Raw genomic sequence first — 21,556 nt, forward strand, 5'->3', positions numbered from 1 at the left:
CACACCAAGCCAAGAAAGTTTTAGAAATCGGAACCTGGAGTTGTGTTAGAAAGTTTTAGAAATCATTTGATTTAATTCTCAACTTTGATGCAGAGAATACTTCAGAGGAAGGCAAAGCTTTGGAAAACAATCAACTTGGGAATTCAAGCTAAATAAATCTTCACAATCCAGAGCAGTTGCAAACCTGAATTAGAATAACATGTAATAATGTTACATGTTGTTGTCTTGTTGAGTGTTATATTGTTGTTGAGTGTTGTATTGTTGTTGAATGTTAAGCCAGTTTTAAAATTTATAGTTATTAAGAGTCGTAAGACATATGTAGATGTTAAATCGTTTTGATCCAAATCGGGTTCTAAACACTATTTGTTGAAGAATGCATAGTTTCTCAGGGAGAGTAACTTGTATTTTCTCGTTTTCTTGAGTATAAATGTTCTCGTCAACCTATATGGCTATATGTAATCATCAAATGGGTGTTTGGTTCTGAGCTTATTGGAGAGTTGTTTGACTATTTCAAAAAGTTTTTTTTTGGAGTTTTTAATTAAGAGCTTTATACAAAAGTTTATTTTAGGTGTTTGGTTATGAGCTTTTAGTTTTTTGGTTTTCATTAAACTCTAAAATAGCTTAAAACAAAGTAGCTATTTGCCAAACACATTTGCACAAAACAACCAATTAAAACCATCTATTCAAAATAGCTAATGCAGATGAGTAAACAATTAATAGCTAGTCACAGCAGCTGCTACGGCAGCTAATAACTAAAAGCTAGTTGTCAAACAAGACCAAAATCTTCTAGGAACTAAAAACGGGGCAATTGAAGCTAAGGCGGATGATTTATCAATTATGGAGCCCAAAATAAAAAACATTCGAAACATAGATTAAACTGCGTTTCAAAGACAAAAATGACATACTCCTATACAACACAGGAACATGTTTAAGCAACTAAGGGCTTGTTCTCATTGACTGAACTGAACTGAACTGAACTGAACTCAGCTGAACTGAACTGAACTGAACTGAAATGAATATTTTATGAGAGAAGGAAATTAGGAGCTGAACTGAATTGAGCTAAATTGAACTGAACTGAACTGAACTGAACCGAATTTCAACGTAAGAGAACAGACCCTAACTCGACTATTTCTGAATTTTTTATTTTTTATATTTTTTTTATTATGATTTTAAGCTTAAAAATAAAGTGTCTACTGTCCAGTGAGTCAGTGACATTTCCTCTTATTTTACATTCTCTCGTTGCTGGGCGTTGTTCTTCCCAAAATGAACACAAAAATCAATTGGAATTCTTCACCAAACTTCAATTTTGTTGCTCAAATCTTCAATTGGCAGGTAAATGTAATTATTCCCTCACTTTTACTCAAGTTTTCTGGTTCATGATTGTTCTTGTTAATTTAGGGTTTGTAATTGCAATTTTATTTCACCAATTATTCACTAATTATGGCTACAATTGTTCATTTAGCATAGAATTAGCTCTAATTTTAAAGAATTAGAAGTATCATTTAATTGTTGCTCATTTAGAATCGTTAATCTTGCTCTGATTTTGAAGAATCTGGGTATTTTGCTTTGCTGTTGCTGAGTAGCATAATTAGTCAACTATATATTAAATATTATCACAAACTGTGAATATATAAAATATTATCACTAATTTAGTAGTAATGTAGCACATTAAATCAATTGCTATTCTAGTCTTAATTTAAGGGTAATTACTGTATAAAAGCACTTACTTAATCCTATATGTTTGAGCTAAACGCGGTTGGTCAATCACAATGTCATGTGCAATTAACCCAATTAGCCAATAATGCAATCTAGTCGTACCTCGCGCCTTCCATAGTTATCACTCTTAGGGGGCGCTTGGATTGAGAGTATTAAATTAAGGGGTAATAAAAGTCAAACCAAGCAAAATTAAAGTAAACATAGGATAGGATGAGCTAGTGATGATGTGATTGTAAGAAGATTTATATAGTGTTGGTATGGTGATAGGTGAAGAAAGGGAACTATTACCCTTATTTTGGGGGTAATAGGTTACACTAGGGGGAGGGTGGGTAACCTATTACCCTCATTTTGAGGGTAATGATTCTTCCACCTCTCTCTTTTCCTTATGTCACTATAACCTTAATTCATTCATAAACACCTTGTCTCCTTACAATAATACCTCTATCAACTATAATCTATCTAGTTTGACTTTTATTACCCCCTTAATTTATTACCCCCATTCCAAGCGCCCCCTTATTAGTTACCCCGTAGTAATTAAAGTTTATGAAACTAAATAATTTGTAGTTTGATGTTAAAGTTTAGTTAAAAAGTTATAGTGTTACAAACTTCATCCTCTTTCAAATCATCTTTCTTCTCAAATCTCAATCGCTCATTTTAACCATTTTTTTCCTTCCGCCGTATTAGTCTTGGACCCTGTTTGACAATTAGATGTTGCCCCTTAACGGAGTTAGGGTCTATTTATAAGAGTTAGGGTCTATGTATGATAGGTCATAGGTTCAAATTTCCTCACCCTTGTGGCTTATTCGTTCAAATATATATACCAATTTAGGGTCTATGTATGATATCATAGAAATATTCATTTCACCACCTTATATCCTCCTTCCTGAAAAGCTTATATAACCAACTTTGTCAAAATTAATCTTTATTTGGTCTCCAAACTCTATTTCAATCCAATTAGCACTCCTACTAGAGGTTAGAGTTCGTTTTTTTACTCCAAAACTCTCCCAACCAAAACACCCCTTTAATCATGCATAGTCATTTTAATTACTTTAGAATAATTAACTCAAATTTTACCAATTTTATCCACTTCAAGTTATTTGTGAGCTTACAAACACTATATTTCCTTACTACTCGTATAGTCGTGTTAGATCTAGATAAATTGAGACTTATTGGTAGCTATTTATGGAAACATACACTATTGTCTTATTCTCATGCCCAATTCTATGCAATGTAATTATTGCACTTGTTTAATATAACCTAAGTAATTCATGCCATTTATGCTTGGGCATAATTAAGAGGGTCTTTGCAATAGTCATGTGCAATTTCAGTAATTTATGGTAGCTTCGCAGTACAGAGTACTATTTTAGTTAAGTCAAAATCTGACAGTATTCTTTTGGTATTCCTTATCTTCTTACTCTTTTTAGTCTTTAGTTGTGTCCTCCAATCCCAAATCTCATTCCATATCAGTTAATTCTGATATGATGAGTAGCCTACATCATCTTGCAACAATGCAAGATGATTCAGCTAACTTTCCCGCTTCCAATACTAATTCCCCTGAGATTCAACCCGTTGTGACAAACCCAATTTCAAATCCAGATTTTAGTTATAAAGTTCCAGATGATGTTTTAGCTCTTGTACCATCGCCGTCTCTTATTGATAGGATAACAAGAGTGATGAGCCGATTGCAAGCTTATGTCCCACTACGACGTTTGCTCATTTCGGTCTTCGTTGGGAGCATAGGTATTGCATCAATAATACCATTGCTAATGATGTCTTTTCTGGTAATACGATTACTTCAATTCATTAGGCATGGTCATGACTATTACAAGGTCACTAAACTTAAATATCTCGTCCGTTTTTTGATGTACGGTCTTTTGATGGGGTTGGCTTTCTATTTTGGATTTGGGTTCGTTATAGCTGAACTTCATAACTCCAAACATGCTGTTATTTTAGGGCACACCAAAGTAAGAAGTTCGTTTTTTTTTTGTATTTTAGGCATTCTTTTCTTAAACGTGTTTATTTCAGGCTTTATCATTCTAGTTATTCCTCCATTTCCATTAAATCATATAGAAAGTGGCATTAATGTTCGAGAAGGAATACTAGAGATAATTGATTGTATCATTCTATGGTGGATGGGGAAGTATGTGGTCATGAAATATTTTCCTACCTTGAAGAACCATGAATCCCTCGGATTGCACACGTGGAAATGGATTGAGGTATCAATCCTTATTCTCGTAGGCTACAATATCATTACAATTTCTACTCATACAATCATGCTGTGGATGCAAGATTTTGTTCGTGAAAATCTTGATCCAGGTACTGATATAAAATCACTACGCTATAAAATAGTAGAGAAATCTATGCATAGGGCGTACCTGGTGTATATTGCTGTTGGAATGAAACACAGCATCAACTTTATATTGAATTCAATGCTGCTTCTACTTACGTGGGCGATGTATTTTGGTTCCCACCAAAATGGAACACATCAGGCCATGAAAGTTTTGTCAATTGGAACCTGGACTTGTGTTAGTGTTTTGATTTGCTCTGTTATATGGTTGATCAAATCTTGTGTGTTATTGTCATGGGAGGCTGTTGCAGTCTATAAAAGATTAGATTCTAGAATCTTAGAAGGGGGGAAGCAGCTCTACTTTCTTGGCATCATTGGTCGACAAAGCTATGATTTCTTTGACCTTCTGTACAGCGAAAAAGTAATGAGAATAAACGCAGAGAGTCTATTACAGCCCAATTATGGAAAAATCGAAGAGAATAATCCGAAATCACCTCTCATTTCATTTGTAAATGGCATACTTAATTGGGATCTCAATTCAAATTTTTATGAGTGTTACCAGAGTACCTTCTACAGTAAAGCTGTAGCGGAGATATTCTCGAATGTGGATTTGCTTAATAATATAATGAGAGTCTGTGACCGTAGAAAAAGTGTGGGGGATGAAGTGGATGAGTGGGAAAAACCAGGAATGAATGGACTGCATGACAAGGATGAGGATGTTAAGCGCGGAGATAAAGCAGCAGCATACGTTTATGTGAAGAAATTGTCAAAAGAAGTGAAGAAAACAGCAAAAGCTGACTTGTTAACGCAGGATGACCGCACTCCCACCTTACATGGTGTACAACTAGTGGCTCAATACCTTTTGACTGCTAAAAACGCTCTATCTAACGATAATTATACTTCAGATATCCTCCTTGATCTGCAGAAAAGAAGCCAAGATGGGTAAGATACTCCTTGATTTCCTTTAGTTGCTGCAAATATGATATTATTTATACATCTCAGATTTCCTGTAAGATATTGGAGCTTAATTATTCAGCATCTTTCTTTCTTTCTATGGTTGATTTGCAGGATTATCAAAAAAGACATCATGAAGCAAATTATTGAAGGTAATACCCAGCAATCATCTAGAGCCCTTGAAAATGAAAGTGTGAAGGATGAGTTTGACTATTTTAAAGATCAATTACATGTTGACACAAATGAATTATCTGAAGAAATATCGCTTTATATAATAAAAGCATGGATGGTATTGATCACTCATCTCTGTTTTTCTTTTTTAAACTATTTTTCTTATAACAACTTAATTATTATTACTAATGAACACTTTGGATTCTATACTGAGCAGGACAGGGCATGTGCCAATTGTTTGGTTCTTGCAAATACATTGAGCAGTGCGAAAGAGGTTGTTGATGGTTTGGATAAAATTATCAGCTTTGTTCTAATTGTTGCAACTTTTATAATGTGGCTGCTTCTCACTGGGCTGGCCACCACGAAAATACTACTCGTCATAGCATCACCGCTTTTGGCTGCAACATTTATATTTGGAGAATCTTGCAAGACCTTATTTCATGGCATCATATACATTTTTGTGGTGCATCCTTTTGATGTTGGCGATTTGTGCATCATTGACCAAAAAATGGTTAGTTAACACTTTTGTACCAACACTTTCCTTTACTCTTTTGTACTAACACTTTTCTCGGATCAATTAGCAAGTATGATTATGATCTTGATTTTAATTATGATATCATCACCTACATATTAGCTATGCATATCATACTTTTGTAACCAATTCGTAGCTCATATTAGCCTTCAATGCATGCCATGGGATTGTAATTGCTATAAATACTTAGCTTGTTCATAATATCAATGCAATTAAGCTTTTCCAAACTCTATTATGATCTTTAAACTCTATTATTGTAATAGATGGAGGTTAGAACTATTGGCTTTTGGAAAGCAACTTTTACAATAGTCGGTACACAAGAAGAAGTAATGTTTACAAATTCACAGTTATCCAACAAAGATATTGTCAACCACAGGTCAAATTTCGATTGGAACGACTGTATAGAGCTTGATACAACTTCTCTAAATAAGCAAAAAATCACAAAATTGAAACAAAGAATTGAAGAGTAAGCTTTTATATTATTTTCCGATGTGTTTGTGTTTTATCATCTTGAGTTTGTAATATGCAATATAATGAAATTTATTCATCTTTGTTTGATCAGGCACCTTGAAGATGATACAAAGAAGAAATTCACAGCAGGTTATAATTTTATCGCAGTGTTGACAACTGAAGATAAAATCAAGCTAGCCATTAACTTTAGACACAATGTGGATAGTAAAAACAGCATATACTCAGAGTGTCTGAAGACAAAACAGGAGTTACGATCCGAGTTGATTCTTCATATACATTACCTTCTGGAGCAAATAAAAAATGAAAAACCAGAAACTTCAGGTCTGTATTCATTTATTAATAAAGTATTATAGTAAAATTTAGTCATTAATTGAAGAGGATTTGGAATTGATCATTTGATTTAGTTGTCAATTGTGTTGCAGAGAATTCTACAGAGCAAGCTCAGGAAAACAAGGAACTTGGAAATTCAAGCTGAAATCATCCCAGTCCAGAGCAGATACAAACCTGCAATTAAAATATGTAAAATGTAAGTGATGAAATACAGAGTATGGAGTACTTCAGTATCAATTGGGATCGGAAAATTACTTTTACAAATTTTAAATTTCACCATTGATTTATTATTTATTTATTCTCTTTTTATTTTATTTTTTTAAAAGGCTGTGATAAGTTTTAGGTGACAAGTACTTGAGAAAAATTAATCAGTTAATGTTTGTTTAATTATTTACAAAATTTTCAACCTTCTGAATCTTCAAAGCTGATCGCGATCTTAGAAAGTTATAACATTTTTTTTTTTTTTTTGACACTAAGTTATAACATTTTAGAGGATTGGTATTTTAACGTCATTATCATGAAAGAGAAAAGGTTAAAAATTAAACCTGCCATAAGTAATGGTGTTATGCTAAAAATTAATCGATTATTGACTAAGATAATTAGTTAATACTTAGTTGATGATTTTTCCTTTTGCTGTATTTTAGCTTTGTAAGCAATGGGCGCGAACTAAAGTTTTTAAATACAGTACTAAAATCTAGTTATTTTTTTATTACTATTTTCCCATTCAAAAATCAATACATTTTACATATTAAAATATTACTCCGTAAATGGTAAAAACTCAAATGGTAAAAACTTCTAGATTTGTTACATTTTAAGCTACATACGTATTTTAAATGGTAAAATCTTTTAGATAGATGACTAAGAACTCACTTACATATATAAGTGTATAATGGTTTATTTACATGTTACATGCATGCAAAAGGAATTACAGTAATAATTATCAATGTCTATATTCAAACGCTTTCTATCCATAATAATTACGAGTGTACTATATCTAGTTGTCTACTATCTAGCTAGTTTAGTCTAGTGAAAACAATGCATTTTGACTAAAAAGATGGAATTGTAAAATTTGCAGCTGTTTAATAGATGGTGACGATTTTGGAAAATATAAATAAATAATTAATCTTATCTCCTTCTGCTGGAAGTTGGAACGTAACATCAAACGTCAATATATATACAACCTCCGTTAAATGTTATGTGCAACTTTGAAATATTTTATATCTCACAAATAATACCCTAAAGTTGCACATAACATTGAACGGAGGTAGTATTTGAAGATGATCACTTGCATGCAGTAATAATACGTATATAATATGGCTTTTTCATAAGATTGGGGAGTTTTTTTTTTTACCTTATATTATTGTTCACAAGTTAGGTATGTCTTCCCTGCGTAAAAGGGTTACGTACTTACGTTAAGGGGTTTTTTAGGACTCGGGGAGCTAAAAGCGTGCACTACGTGCCGTGGTTGAACTTGGACTAGGGGTTTTACGGTGCTCTTTTAGTCTTTTACCGTAACTTAGGTTTTTACAGATCTTGTATTTTATCTTATTTAGACCGTCGTGAAGACTCAAAATGTCACCATTGATACACTCATTTGGAAATTAAAATTTATCATGTTTAATGGAATTTATGGAGAATCTTATCTAGATATTCGCCTCATAGATATACAATGTATTATTATTACAAAATTATTTAATTAACTTTGACTATTGTTATCAATGAAGAAATATTTGCTATGTGTGGATTCTAAGAGGCGCACAAGGTTAATTGAGACCGAAAAATCGAATCTAAGAAAAATGCATGTATACAAACTAAATCTAAAGAAAATAAGAAACAAGTGGATTAGTTTATTCATCAATCTCATCGTGATTTATGTATGAAATGATAAATGTACAGTACAAAAATTGAATTAGTAATTAAGCTTCACCCATTACCCAAATTAAACCCATGTATGTTAATTATCTTCCCAGCTGCAGTTTTATTTATATCAATACCACAAGGCAGAAACTTCAAAATCTAGCTATCACAAATTCTCCATTTCATAATCTTTTTCGCATTCAAAATTCATGTAGTCAAATTGCTATACTTCAAATAGTAATTAGTAATTTAGATACGGAGTATAAGAAAAAGAAAAAAAAATTTATCTTAATTGTTGGAATATCAAAATTTGTACTCGGTAGAATGTAATTGATAATATTAATGATCAAAATAGAGTGAAAGTGTACTATATATGTTGTTTTTTTTTTTTTTTTTTTTTTTTGTTTTTTTATTTGACAGAATACTATATATGTATTTAACAACAATTATTTTATCCAAAAATATAATAAAATCTATAAACAGATTATTATACTTGTATCTTATTATGATATTACACAAAGACTAAATGTTGCACTGTGAATTTCTTTATTAAATTTGGCAATTTTGCATGGACAGCCTAGCTATTGGATTTTGACTTTCATGGCAAGAATGATCCCAAAATAACAATCATCTTAATGTGCTTAATGCTAATTTTAGAACGTGGTTGTTTGTTGCATGTGATTGATTAGTAATTATTGCCAATTAAAACGTTAGCATTAGAAGTACAAAAGAAATATGAAAAATAGCATTGCTAGGTTTTTTTTTTTTTTTTTTTTTTTTTTTTTTCTAAATAAATGACCTTGACAAGAGAGTCGGTGCTCGTATATATAAAGAATATGTATAAGTATAATTTACAATAATGCCCTTGATCCTCTTTAGTACTTTTTTTTTTCCCTTTTGAAAATGAGTATCATAGTTAAGTCTTATTCAATCGTAGTGCTATATGGTTCAAATGTCTACATTGATAAGGTGAAAACCACATGTTACATTGAGAAAGTAGGATATTTGAAGAATTGAAGCACAAGATTATTAGAGGTAGGGTTTTTTATTTGTCATGTTATAGTATCACTACTTACATTACCATTTTATAATGTATTATGGAGTACGATATATTGTATATTAATACGCGCAGAATATACTGAAAAAAAATGCTACTCTACTTGTAGTAACAAGAACCCAAAGACATTGGCAAGTCAAGGTCCAATTTCATGGAAGATTAGGAATCTTTAAATGGATTATTTATTTAAAAAAGGTAATAAAAAATGGGTATTTTTTTTTCTTAATTAAAATATATAGACTTAATGAAGTGGGACACATCATGTTTTTTTAAAGAAAATCTATCACAGATTGTATTCAATACCTGAACAATTAAGATCATTGCTTATTTTAGTTTGTGCATAGTAAATTTTCCAATCCATTTAATATAGTGAAGTATGTCAATTTTTTTACTCTGATGATAGATAATATTGGTGGGATAATATATACGAACACTTTGTACAATTATCATGTAGAAAGTAAAATAATGATACATCATATAATAACTACGTACTCGTATTTATGATATGAGATAAACTCAAAGAGATAATGTAAAACAAAAAAAGGGATAATTTTAAATGAAATAGGATTTGTTTTAGGTATTGAGACAAGCATCAAAGGCCACCTTACCTACTCCCAAGTCCTAACTTGACATATTGATTAGCCAACTCTAGGGCCCAGCCACGGCTGCAAACATTGAACCAACCAATCAAATTAGTGTTTGACAATTCTAAAGTTAGAAATATTAATTGAATTATTTATGCTCTTCTTCCAGGCTGTTTTCTACGTAGCATGCATTATTGTGAGCTACTAAGCAAGCCTAATATTCTTGTACTATATATATTTGCCACTTATACCTTGATATGCTAAGCAACTCATTCCCAAAACACAATCACCAAAACATGGGAAACCAAAGAATGCCAAGGCATTGGCCTTGGCTTGGATACACCTTGTTGTTATGCATGCTATCTACTAGTGTTCAAGCGAACATGGAACCCTACATGTATGTTTCCCCTCCGCCGCCTCACCACGGCCATCAAGGTCACTTATACAAACACCATGGACACGTTAAGTCCCCTCCCCCGCAATCTCCTTACTATTATAAATCTCCTCCTCCACCCGCACACTTATCCCCTCCTTACATTTACAAATCCCCACCACCACCCGTACATTCACCAACTCCTCCATACATCTATAAGTCACCACCCCCACCCGCACATTCACCACCTCCTCCATACATCTATAAATCACCACCCCCACCCGTATATTCGCCGCCTCCTCCATACATCTACAAATCCCCACCCCCACCCGTGCATTCACCTCCTCCTCCATATATTTACAAATCACCATCACCACCCGTACATTCACCTCCTCCTCCATACATTTACAAATCACCACCACCACCCGTACATTCACCACCTCCTCCTTACATCTATAAATCACCACCCCCACCCGCACATTCACCACCTCCTCCATACATCTACAAATCACCACCCCCACCCGTATATTCGCCACCTCCTCCATACATCTACAAATCACCACCACCACCCGCACATTCACCACCTCCTCCATACATCTATAAATCACCACCCCCACCCGTATATTCACCACCTCCTCCATACGTCTACAAATCCCCACCACCACCTGTACATTCACCTCCTCCTCCATACATCTACAAATCACCACCCCCACCCGTACTTTCACCTCCTCCTCCATACATTTACAAATCACCACCACCACCCGTACATTCACCTCCTCCTCCTTACATTTACAAATCACCACCACCACCCGTACATTCACCACCTCCTCCTTACATCTATAAATCACCACCCCCACCGGTACATTCACCACCTCCTCCTTATATCTATAAATCACCACCACCACCCGTACATTCACCACCTCCTCCATACATCTATAAATCACCACCCCCTCCATCTCCCTCTCCTCCTCCTCCATATGTTTACAAATCTCCGCCTCCTCCAACGAAGTCACCTCCACCTCCGTACCACTATACATCTCCCCCTCCTCCAAAGAAGTCCCATTCACCACCTCCATACGTTTACAAGTCCCCTCCACCACCAGTGCATTCGCCACCTCCTCCATACGTTTACGTGTCACCACCTCCACCAGTGCACAAACCACCGAGTCCATACTATTACACATCTCCGCCACCTCCATACTACTAGCTAGTTACATGCTATCAAAAAAGTGCATGTTCAAGAAGTGTACGTATGTAGTATAAATCAGATGACGTAATATCGTATTGAATGAAGCTAGCTGCCACAAGAACAAGTGTTTGATTCGATATATATATCTTAGGGACAGTTATCATTATTTGTTAGAGATTAAGTGAATGTTTTTAGTTCATAATGTATAAGGGCTTTTAATTTAATTCAGTATTAATATATTGTATGTGAGATTATGTGACGTGTATAAGTTATTGTCATATCGAAATGTGTACGATATTATCATCTATAGCAAAATATTGGTTTCGCAATCTTGAGTTGATTCATCACACCCATCACTTGAGTTAATTATATTAATGCACCCTCTACCATCACTTGATCTAAGTTTTGCCAATTGGTTTCAGAATGTTGAAATATAATGATCCGATTTTGTGTATTTTCGCTTTCAAATTTAACCTTCATTATTTATGTCTTGACCCTCACTATGAAATCTTATGACGTCTTGTCACTTATTTGAACTTATTTATGTCCCTTGACTCTTAGCTAGAGGTGTCAAAACCTGACTCGACTGACCTGATTCAAAATTAACCTGAAAAATATCTGATTAAGATTTCGAGTTGTTGTATGAGCACAATAATTTAAAAATGACGAGTTTGAAATTAGATCTGACTCCCCGACCCGGCCCAAACACCTGAATTGACACCTCTCACGGCACTCAGTCTCTTACTATTAAATCTTAAGTAGTTATCCTCTACCATTTCAGAACTGATTGCTGCATGTCTTAAGACTAGGAGAAAGTAGGAACTATTGGGTCGATAGAGTGAGGACACAAACCACTAATTCAATATTGATAAGAGATAGTCAAATAAAACTTAGTCAATAGAAATATTTGTCCTTATTATTTTAATTTTATGTGAATTTTCTATATCATCAAATTTGCTCTTTAGTCATTGTTAGTATGTACTTTAATTCCACTATATATGGTGCATCATGAGGACAATAACGTATTGCTCAATAATGGGCGTGCCTTTTTCTATAAATTCATGTGCTAAATAGCAAAACTCCATCTTAGAGCAACTTGTATGTAAGACAATTTTATTTTAATTTCTATGAATTATTTGGCTTAAAGCTTCCTATCTTTTAGAATTTAATTATTTTATCATTTCAATTATTTTTGGCATATGTTACTTTAGATATGAATCTAACGAAATAAATCGTTAATATCTAATTAATATACGAGTTTTGTGGCTTGTCATACATCATTGCATAAGCCATCATATAACAAACCCTGCACTAACAAAGAAATTTAGTATAGTAATTAAATGTCGTGACAATCAATGATCCATGATATATATAATTAAAAGCTTAGGGTCCGTTTGGCATCGCTGTAGTTTTCTGTTTTTTGGTTTTTTGTTTTTTAAAAGTGTATTACATATGTTACATAATGGATCAAAAAATATTTAGACTTATTAAAATCATGATAATTTTGAAAACTGACAACAAAAAAGTGAAAACACATTTTTCTTGTTTCCTGTTTTTGGTTTTTAGTTTTCAAAAAAACAGGAAACTAAAAACCAAAAATGATGCCAAACAAGCCCTTAGTTAGCAATTATTGGGAAGGTTGAGATCATCATAAACAAATTACCGCACGTATTACATGGACAAGCGATCCTGCTTCCTAGGGCAGTGTCAAAATTCTGCTGTATTATTTACCAAGATCTCTTCTCAGTAATTCAACAAGAAATCTAATCGAACAGATGCAAACAACTGAAACAAGGTCTCAACACTTTTCGCCACGGGACCCCAAAACAAGGTCTCAACACTTTTCGCCACCGGGCCCGAAAACCTCAAAATTTCCTAAAAAACGTGGATTATAGCCTTCAACTTTGTAATATTTTGACATTTTTTCGACCGCAAATAAAAATTGCCGAGATGTTAACCATGGTCCCTAGTACCCTCCAGGAGTCCAATTGGGTCGGTGGAACCACCTAAAATGCCCTTAAACGACCATTTTACCAGTTCACAATTTAAAGTGATTTCGTTAACTCAAGCCTACAACGGACGTTTATGACAACCAATAATAATCATATATGGTTTCAAACGACATTATATGACCCTGAGATGTATCCCTTAAGGTCTCAAGGCTTTTCCCCATCGGGTCCTGAAACCTCAAAATTTACACAAAAAGCGTGGATTATACCCTTCAATTTTGTAATTTTGTGACCTTTTTTCGACCGAAAATTAAAATTGCCGAGATGTTAACCATGGTCCCTAATACCCTTCAGGAGTCCAATTAGGTCGGTGAAACCACCCAATGTGCCCTTAAATGGTCATTTTACCCGTTCACAACTTGCCTTGATTTCGTAAATTCAAGCCTATAACGGACGTTTATGACAACATATAATGTTCATATATTGTTTCAAATGGCATTATATGACCCGGGATGTATCCCTTAGGTTCTCAAAGCTTTTCACCACAGGGCCTTGAAACCTCTAAATTTACACAAAAATCGTGGATTATAGCCTTCAATTTTGTAAATTTTTGACCTTTTTTCTACCGGAAAAAAAAAATTGCCAAGATGTTAACCATAGTCCCTGATACCCGCTAGGAGTCCAATTGGGTCGGTGGAACGACCCAATATGCCCTTAAACGGTCATTTTACCCATTCACAACTTGTAGTAATTTCGTAAACTTAAGCCTCCAACGAACGTTTATGACAACATATAATGATCATATATGGTTTCAAATGGCATTATATGACCCCGTGATGTATCTCTTCGGGTCTCAAGGCATTTCGCCATCGGGCCATGAAACCTCAAAATGTACACAAAAACATGGATTATAGCCTTTAATTTTGTAATTTTTTGACTTTTTTTCGACGGGAAATAAGAATTTCCGAGATGTTAACTATGGTCCCTAATACCCTATAAGAGTCCAATTGGGTCGGTGGAACCACCCAATATGCCCTTAAACGATCATTTTACCCGTTCAAAACTTACATTAATTACGTAAATTCAAGCCTACAACGGACGTTTATGACAACAGATAATGATCATATATCGTTTCAAACGGCATTAAATAACCCTGAGATGTATCCCTTAATTTCTCAACGCTTTTCGCCATCGGGCCCTGAAACTTCAAAATTTACATAAAAAGCGTGGATTATAGCCTTCAATTTTGTAATTTTTTGACCTTTTTTTGACCGAAAATAAAAATTGCCAAGATGTTAACCATAGTCCCTAATACCCTCCAGGAGTACAATTGGGTCAGTAGAACCACCCAACATGCCCTTAAACAATCATTTTACCCGTTCATAACTTCCAGTGATTTCGTAAACTCAAGCCTATAATGGACGTTTATGACAACATATAATGATCATATATGGTTTCAAAAGTCATTATATGACCCCGAGATGTATCTCTTAAGGTGTTAAGGCTATTCGCCACAAGGTCCTGAAACCTCAAAATTTACACAAAAAGCGTGGATTATAGCCTTCAATTTTGTAATTATTTGACCTACTTTCGACCGGAAATTATAATTGCCGAGATGTTAACCATAGTTCATAATATCCTCCGCGAGTCCAATTGGGTTAGTGTAATCACCCAATATGCCCTTAAACAGTTATTTTACCCGTTCACAACTTGCATTGATTTCATAAAGTATAGCCAATAACCAACGTTCATGACAACATATAATGATCATATATGGTTTCAAACGACATTATATGACCTCGAGATGTATCCCTTAAGGTCTCAACGCTTTTCGCTACTGGGCCCTAAAACCTCAAAATTTACATAAAAAGCGTGAATTATAGCCTTTAATTTTGTAATTTTTTGACATTTTTATGCCAAGAAATAAAAATTGACGATATGTTTACCATGGCCCCTTATACCCTCCGGGAGTCTAATTGGGTGGGTGGAACCACCTAATATGCATTTAAATGGTCACTTTACCCGTTCACAACTTGTAGTAATTTCGTAATCTCAAGCCTACAATAATGGATGTTTATGACAACATATATACAATGATCATATATACAACTCCTAGATGTATCCTTTAGGGTCTCAAGACTTTTCGCCATCGGTCCCTGAAACCTCAAAATTTACACAAAAAGCGTGGATTATATACTTTAATTTTGTAATTTTTTGACCTTTTTTCGACTGAAAATAAAAATTGCCGAGACGTTAACCATGGTCCCTAATACTGTCCAGGAGTCCATTTTACCCGTTCACAACTTGAAGTGATTTTGTAAATTCAAGCCTACAACAGACGTCCGTGACAACATATAACGATCTTATATGGTTTCAAAAGTCATTATATGACCCTGAGATGTATCCCTTTGGGTCTCAAGACTTTTTGCCACGGGGCCCTGAAACATCTAAAGTTACACAAAAAACGTGGATTACAGCTTTCAATTTTTTAAATTTTTTTATCTTTTTTCGACCGGAAATAAAAATTACCGAGTTGTTAACCATAATTCATAATACCCTTCAGAAGCCCAATTGGGTTGGTGGAACCGCCCAATATGCCCTTAAACGGTCATTTTACCCTTTCAAAATTTGCATTGATTTCGTAAATTAAGGCTACAACCGACATTATGACAACATATAATAATCAAATATGGTTTCAAACGACATTATATGACCTCGAGGTGTAACCCTTAAGGTCTTAAGGCTTTTCGCCACCAGGCCCTGAAACCTCAAAATTTACAAAAAAAAAAAGCGTGGATTATAGCTTTCAATTTTGTAATTTTTTGACCATTTTTTGACTGGAAATAAAATTTCCGAGATGTTAACCATAGTCTCTAAAATCCTCCAGGATTCCAATTGGGTTGGTGGAACCACCCTATATGCCCTTAAACGGTCATTTTACCCGTTCAGTACTTGAAGTGATTTCATAAACTCAAGCATACAACGGACGTTTATGACAACATATAATAATCAAATATGGTTTTAAACGACATTATATGACCCCGAGGTGTAACCTTTAGGGTCTTAAGGCTTTTCGCCACCGGGCCCTGAAACCTCAAAATTTACAAAAAAAAAAAGCGTGGATTATAACATTCAATTTTGTAATATTTTTTACCTTTTTTTGAATGGAAATAAAAATTTTCGTGACGTTAATCATGGTCCCTAGTACCGTCCAGGAGTCCATTTGGGTCGGTGGCACCACCCAAAATGTCCTTAAACGGTGATTTTACCCGTTCACAACTTATAATGATTTCGTAAACTCAAGCCTACAACAAACGTTTATGACAACATATAATGATCATATATGGTTTCAAACGGCATTATATGACCCTGAGATTTATCCCTTAGGGTCTCAAGGCTTTTTGCCACAGGGTCCTTAAATGTCAAAATTTACACAAAAAGCGTGGATTATAACCTTGAATTTTTTTAATTTTTTTGACCTTTTTCTCGACCGGAAACAAAAATTGCCGAGATGTTAAAAATGGTCCCTTTTACCCACCAGGAGTTCAATTGGGTCGTTGGAACCACCCAATATGCCCTTAAACGGTCATTTTACCCGTTCGCAACTTGTAGTGATTTCGTAAAGTCAAGCCTACAATGGACGTTTATGACAACATATAATGATCATATACAGTTTCAAATAGCATTATATGACCATGACATTTATCCCTTAGGGTCTCAAGGCTTTCCGCCACCGGGCCCTGAAACCTCAAAATTTACACAAAAATCGTGGATTATAGCCTTCAATTTTGTAATTTTTATTGACCTTTTTTCGACCGGAAATAAAAATTGTCGAAATTTTAATCATGGTCCCTTATACCCTCTAGAAGTCAAATTGGGTCGTTGGAACTACCCAATATGCCTTTTACGGTCATTTTACCTGTTCACATACAACTTGCTTTGATTTCGTAAACTCAAGCCTACAACGGACGTTTATGACAACATATAATGATCATATATGGTTTCAAATGGCATTATACGACCCCGATATGTATCCTTTAGTATCTCAAGGTTTTTCGCCACCAGGCCCTGAAACCTCATAATTTACACAAAAGGTGTGGATTATAACATTTAATTTTGTAACTTTTTGACCTTTTTTCGACCGGAAATAAATATTGCCGAGATGTTAACCATGGTCCCTAATACCCTACAGGAGTCCAATTGGATCGGTGGAACCACTCAAAATGTCCTTGAACCGTCATTTTACCCGTTTACATCTTGTAATGATTTCGTGAACTCAAGCCTACAACGGATGTTTATGACAACGTATAATTATCATATATGGTTTCAAACGGCATTATATGACCCCGAGATTTATCCCTTAGGGTCTTAAAGCTTTTTTCGCCACCAGGCTCTGAAACCTCAAAATTTACACAAAAAGCCTTCAATTTTGTTATTTTGTGACCTTTTTTCGACCGGAAATAAAAATTGCCGAAATGTTAACCATGGTCCATAATACCTTCCAGGAGTCCAATTAGGTCGGTGGAACCACCCAATATGCCCTTAAAGGGTCATTTTACCCGTTCACATTTTGAAGTGATTTCGTAATCTCAAGCCTACAACAGACGTTTAAGACAACATATAATGATCATGTATGTTTTCAAACGACATTATATGACCCCAAGATGTGTCTCTTAGGGTCTCAAGGCTTTTCGCCACCGGGCCCTGAAACCTCAAAATTTACACAAAAAGCGTAGATTATAACCTTCAATTTTTTTAATTTTTTTTGACCTTTTTTCGATCGGAAATAAAAATTGTCGAGATGTTTACCATAGTCCCTAATACCCTTCGGGAGTCTAGTTGGGTCGGTGGAACCACCCAATATGCCCTTAAATTATCATTTTAGCCATTCACAACTTGCATTGATTTCGTAAACTCAAGCCTACAACGGACGTTTAATTTATGACAACATATAATGATCATATTTGCTTTCAAACGACATTATATGAACCGAGATGTATCCTTTAGGGTGTCAAGGCTTTTGCCACCGAGCCCTGAAACCTCAAAATTTACACAAAAAGCGTGCATTATAGCCTTCAATTTTGTAATATTTTTTTACCTTTTTTCGACCGGAAATAAAATTTGCCTATACATTTATCATGGCCCCTTATACTCTCCGGGAGTCCGATTGGGTTGGTGGAACCATTCAATATGCCTTTAAATGGTCATTTTACCCGTTCACAACTTGTAGTAATTTCGTAAACTCAAGCCTATATATAACGGACGTTTATGACAACATATATTTATCATATATGGTTTCAAACAGCATTATATTACCCCGAGATGTATCTCTTAGGGTCTCAAGGCTTTTCACTACCAGGCCTTGAAACCTCAAAATTTACACAAAAAAACGATAGCCTTCAATTTTGTTATTTTTGATCTTTTTTCAACCGGAAATAAAAATTGCAGATGTGTTTACCATGGCCCCAAATACCTTCCAGGAGTCCAATTGGGTCGAAGGAACCACCTAATATGCCTTTAAATTGTCATTTTACCCGTTCACAACTTGTAGTGATTTCGTAAAATCAAGCCTACAAAGAACGTTTATGACAACATATAATGATCATATACAGTTTCAAATGGAATTATATTATCCCGAGATGTATCCCTTAGGGTTTCTAGGCTTTTTTCCACCGGGCCTTTAAACTTCAAAATTTACACAAAAAGCGTGGATTATTGCCTTTAATATTGTAATTTTTTGACCTTTTTCCGCCCAAATATAAAAATTGCCTATATGTTTACCATGGCCCCTAATAATCTCTGGCAGTGTGATTGGGTTGGTGGACCATCCAATATGCCCTTTAACGGTCATTTTACCCATTCACAACCTATAGTGATTTTGTAAATTCAAGTCTACCACAAACATTTATGACACCATATAATGATATTATATGGTTTCAAATGACATTTTTGACCCCGAGATGTATCCCTTAGGGTTTCAAGGCTTTTCGCCACCGGGCCCTGAAACCTCAAAATTTCATCAAAAAGAGTGGATTATAGCCTTCAATTTTGTAACTTTTTGACCTTTTTTCGCCCGAAAAATAAAAATCGCCGAGATGTTTACCATGGTCCCTAATACCATCCGAGAGTCCAATAGGGTCGGTGGAACCATTCATTATGCCCTTAAACGGTCATTTTACCCATTCACAACTTGTAGTGATTTCGTAAATTCAAGCCTACCAGGGACGTTTATGACAACATGTAATGATCATATATGTTTTTAAACGGCATTATATGACACGTAGATATATCCCCTAGGGTCTCAACATGTTTCGCCACTTGGCCTCAAAACCTCAAAATTTCCTCAAAAAACGTAAATTAGCCTTTAATTTTGTAATTTTTTGACCTTTTTTGCCAGGTAATTAAAATTGTCAAGATGTTTACCATGGTCCCTAAAACCCTCTGGGAGTCCAATTGGATCGGTAGAACCATCCAATATGTACTGAAACGATCATTTTACCCATTCGCAACTTGAACCGATTACATAAACTCTAGCCTACCATGGACGTTTATGACAATATATAATGATTATTTATGGTTTCAAACGGCATAATATGACCTCGAAAATGTATCCTTAAGGGTCTCAAGGTTTTTCTCCACCGGGCCACTAAACCTCAAAATTTCCTTAAAAAGCGTGGATTATAGCCTTCGATTTTGTAATTTTCTGCCTTTTTTTCGCCCGAAAAAAAAAATTGCCTAAATGTTTACCATGGTCCCTAATGCCCTCTGGGTGTCCGATTAGGTCGGTGGAACCATCTAATATGCCCTTAAACGGTCATTTTACCTGTTCACAACTTGCAGTGATTTTGTAAACTCAAGCCTACCACGTACGTTTATGACAACATATAATGATCATATATGGTTTCAAACGACATTATATGACCCTGAGATATATCCCCTAGGGTCTCTACATTTTTTTCCACCGGGCCCTGAAACCTCAAAATTTCCTCTAAAAGTGTGGATAATAGCTTGAGCAGTCAAAAACTGACCCGATACGAGAACCTGACTTTAACCAACAATGATATGAATCCAGCTTGTTCTTCGAACAATGTGGTGAAACTAGTTACCTGTAACCTAGCCTAAAATCTTAACCAAAAACCGATTTGATCCAATACTTGATGACCTGAACCTGAACCTGCACCTGACCTGATAGTTACTGTCAAACGATTAAATTCGACCCGAAAACAATCCGAACCCAAACTAGTACCCGACCCAATTAAAACATGAACCCGAGTCATGGAAGGTTTAATAAATTTTTTTATACCTTTTATTCAGCTTATATACTGGAATAATTCTGTAAACCCTCGATCCGATTTAATAAAATCTTTTGTTTTGCATATATAACTTTTGTTCTTTATTGCTCGTATATCGGTTTAATAAAATCTTTATGATGCTTAATCAAATTATGGATGGCGTAATTATATAGTTCAACTTGGCCACATCGATATTTATTATAATTAAACTTGAACCAGAACCCAACTCAACACTAACCCGAACCCGAATGTACCATCTTGTTAACCCATCCAAACCCGACTCAACACAACCCGAACCTGAAATTAAATCCGATTTGATTTTAACCCGAATTGAAACCGACCTATATCCGAAAAGGTGACGGACTTGTTATAACTTGAACTGAAATTGACCCGACCTGAACCTGATCTGAAGCTAAATTGATCAGACATAACCTGATCCTGATTTAACCCGAAACCTAATTTGACCCGACCTAAATCCGACTTGAATACCCGAATTAACAGCTCTAATTTTAATATTGAATACATCTTTTCCCACTTAATTTCAGTGATAGAGAATATCCATAGAATATTCTCATCTTAGGTTTAGGATATATTTTGTATAAGATTATCTTTGATATCTGTACATATCTTATAGTTACCTAATATGATTAGGTTTCTCATTGTAACCCTATAAATATTGATCAATGGAAATCACTCTAATTGAGGAGTTTATATTATCTGACATGGTATCACAGCTTAGGTGAGATCTTGGGATCATATATAAAAATTCTCACCCTGCCGGTGGGTTGCAAAAT

General features: G+C 34.8%; 2 protein-coding genes across 5 annotated transcripts; both read left to right on the top strand.

Annotated features, from left to right (window-relative positions):
* The first annotated feature begins 1,033 nt into the window (after window positions 1-1,033).
* Window positions 1,034-6,753, top strand: LOC145605373 (mechanosensitive ion channel protein 9-like). 4 transcript variants are annotated; one of them, XM_081661418.1, is made up of 7 exons: window positions 1,034-1,332; window positions 4,315-4,945; window positions 5,072-5,246; window positions 5,346-5,639; window positions 5,924-6,126; window positions 6,223-6,452; window positions 6,554-6,753. In XM_081661418.1, exons 1-7 carry the CDS (start codon window positions 1,164-1,166, stop codon window positions 6,604-6,606), a joined length of 1,755 nt encoding a protein of 584 aa, XP_081517544.1. In that variant the 5' UTR covers window positions 1,034-1,163; the 3' UTR covers window positions 6,607-6,753. The 4 variants fall into 4 exon arrangements, 3 of the variants coding, with proteins under 3 accessions (XP_081517544.1, XP_081517541.1, XP_081517542.1); XM_081661415.1 differs by lacking the exon at window positions 1,034-1,332 and having other exon boundaries at window positions 1,349-4,945; XR_014105064.1 differs by lacking the exons at window positions 1,034-1,332; window positions 6,554-6,753 and having other exon boundaries at window positions 1,349-4,945; window positions 6,037-6,126; window positions 6,223-6,360.
* Window positions 6,754-10,172: 3,419 nt separating this feature from the next.
* LOC145606083 (uncharacterized) lies at window positions 10,173-11,850 on the top strand. The gene has a single exon (XM_081662143.1). The coding sequence runs from the start codon at window positions 10,217-10,219 to the stop codon at window positions 11,537-11,539; it is 1,323 nt and encodes a 440-aa protein (XP_081518269.1). The 5' UTR covers window positions 10,173-10,216; the 3' UTR covers window positions 11,540-11,850.
* The last annotated feature ends 9,706 nt before the right edge of the window (window positions 11,851-21,556 follow it).

Source organism: Chenopodium album, chromosome 22, assembly GCF_948465745.1.
Source record: "Chenopodium album chromosome 22, dcCheAlbu1.1, whole genome shotgun sequence".
In the NCBI taxonomy this organism is placed as follows: domain Eukaryota; kingdom Viridiplantae; phylum Streptophyta; class Magnoliopsida; order Caryophyllales; family Amaranthaceae; genus Chenopodium; species Chenopodium album.

Excerpts from the sequence above, each read along its gene's own strand:
- LOC145605373 (XM_081661415.1), top strand. The coding sequence starts at position 3,195 with ATGATGAGTAGCCTACATCATCTTGCAACAATGCAAGATGATTCAGCT. Across the intron at positions 4,946-5,071 it reads CAGAAAAGAAGCCAAGATGG|GATTATCAAAAAAGACATCA; the intron begins GTAAGATACTCC and ends GTTGATTTGCAG. Across the intron at positions 5,247-5,345 it reads ATATAATAAAAGCATGGATG|GACAGGGCATGTGCCAATTG; the intron begins GTATTGATCACT and ends TATACTGAGCAG.
- LOC145606083 (XM_081662143.1), top strand. The coding sequence starts at position 10,217 with ATGCTAAGCAACTCATTCCCAAAACACAATCACCAAAACATGGGAAAC.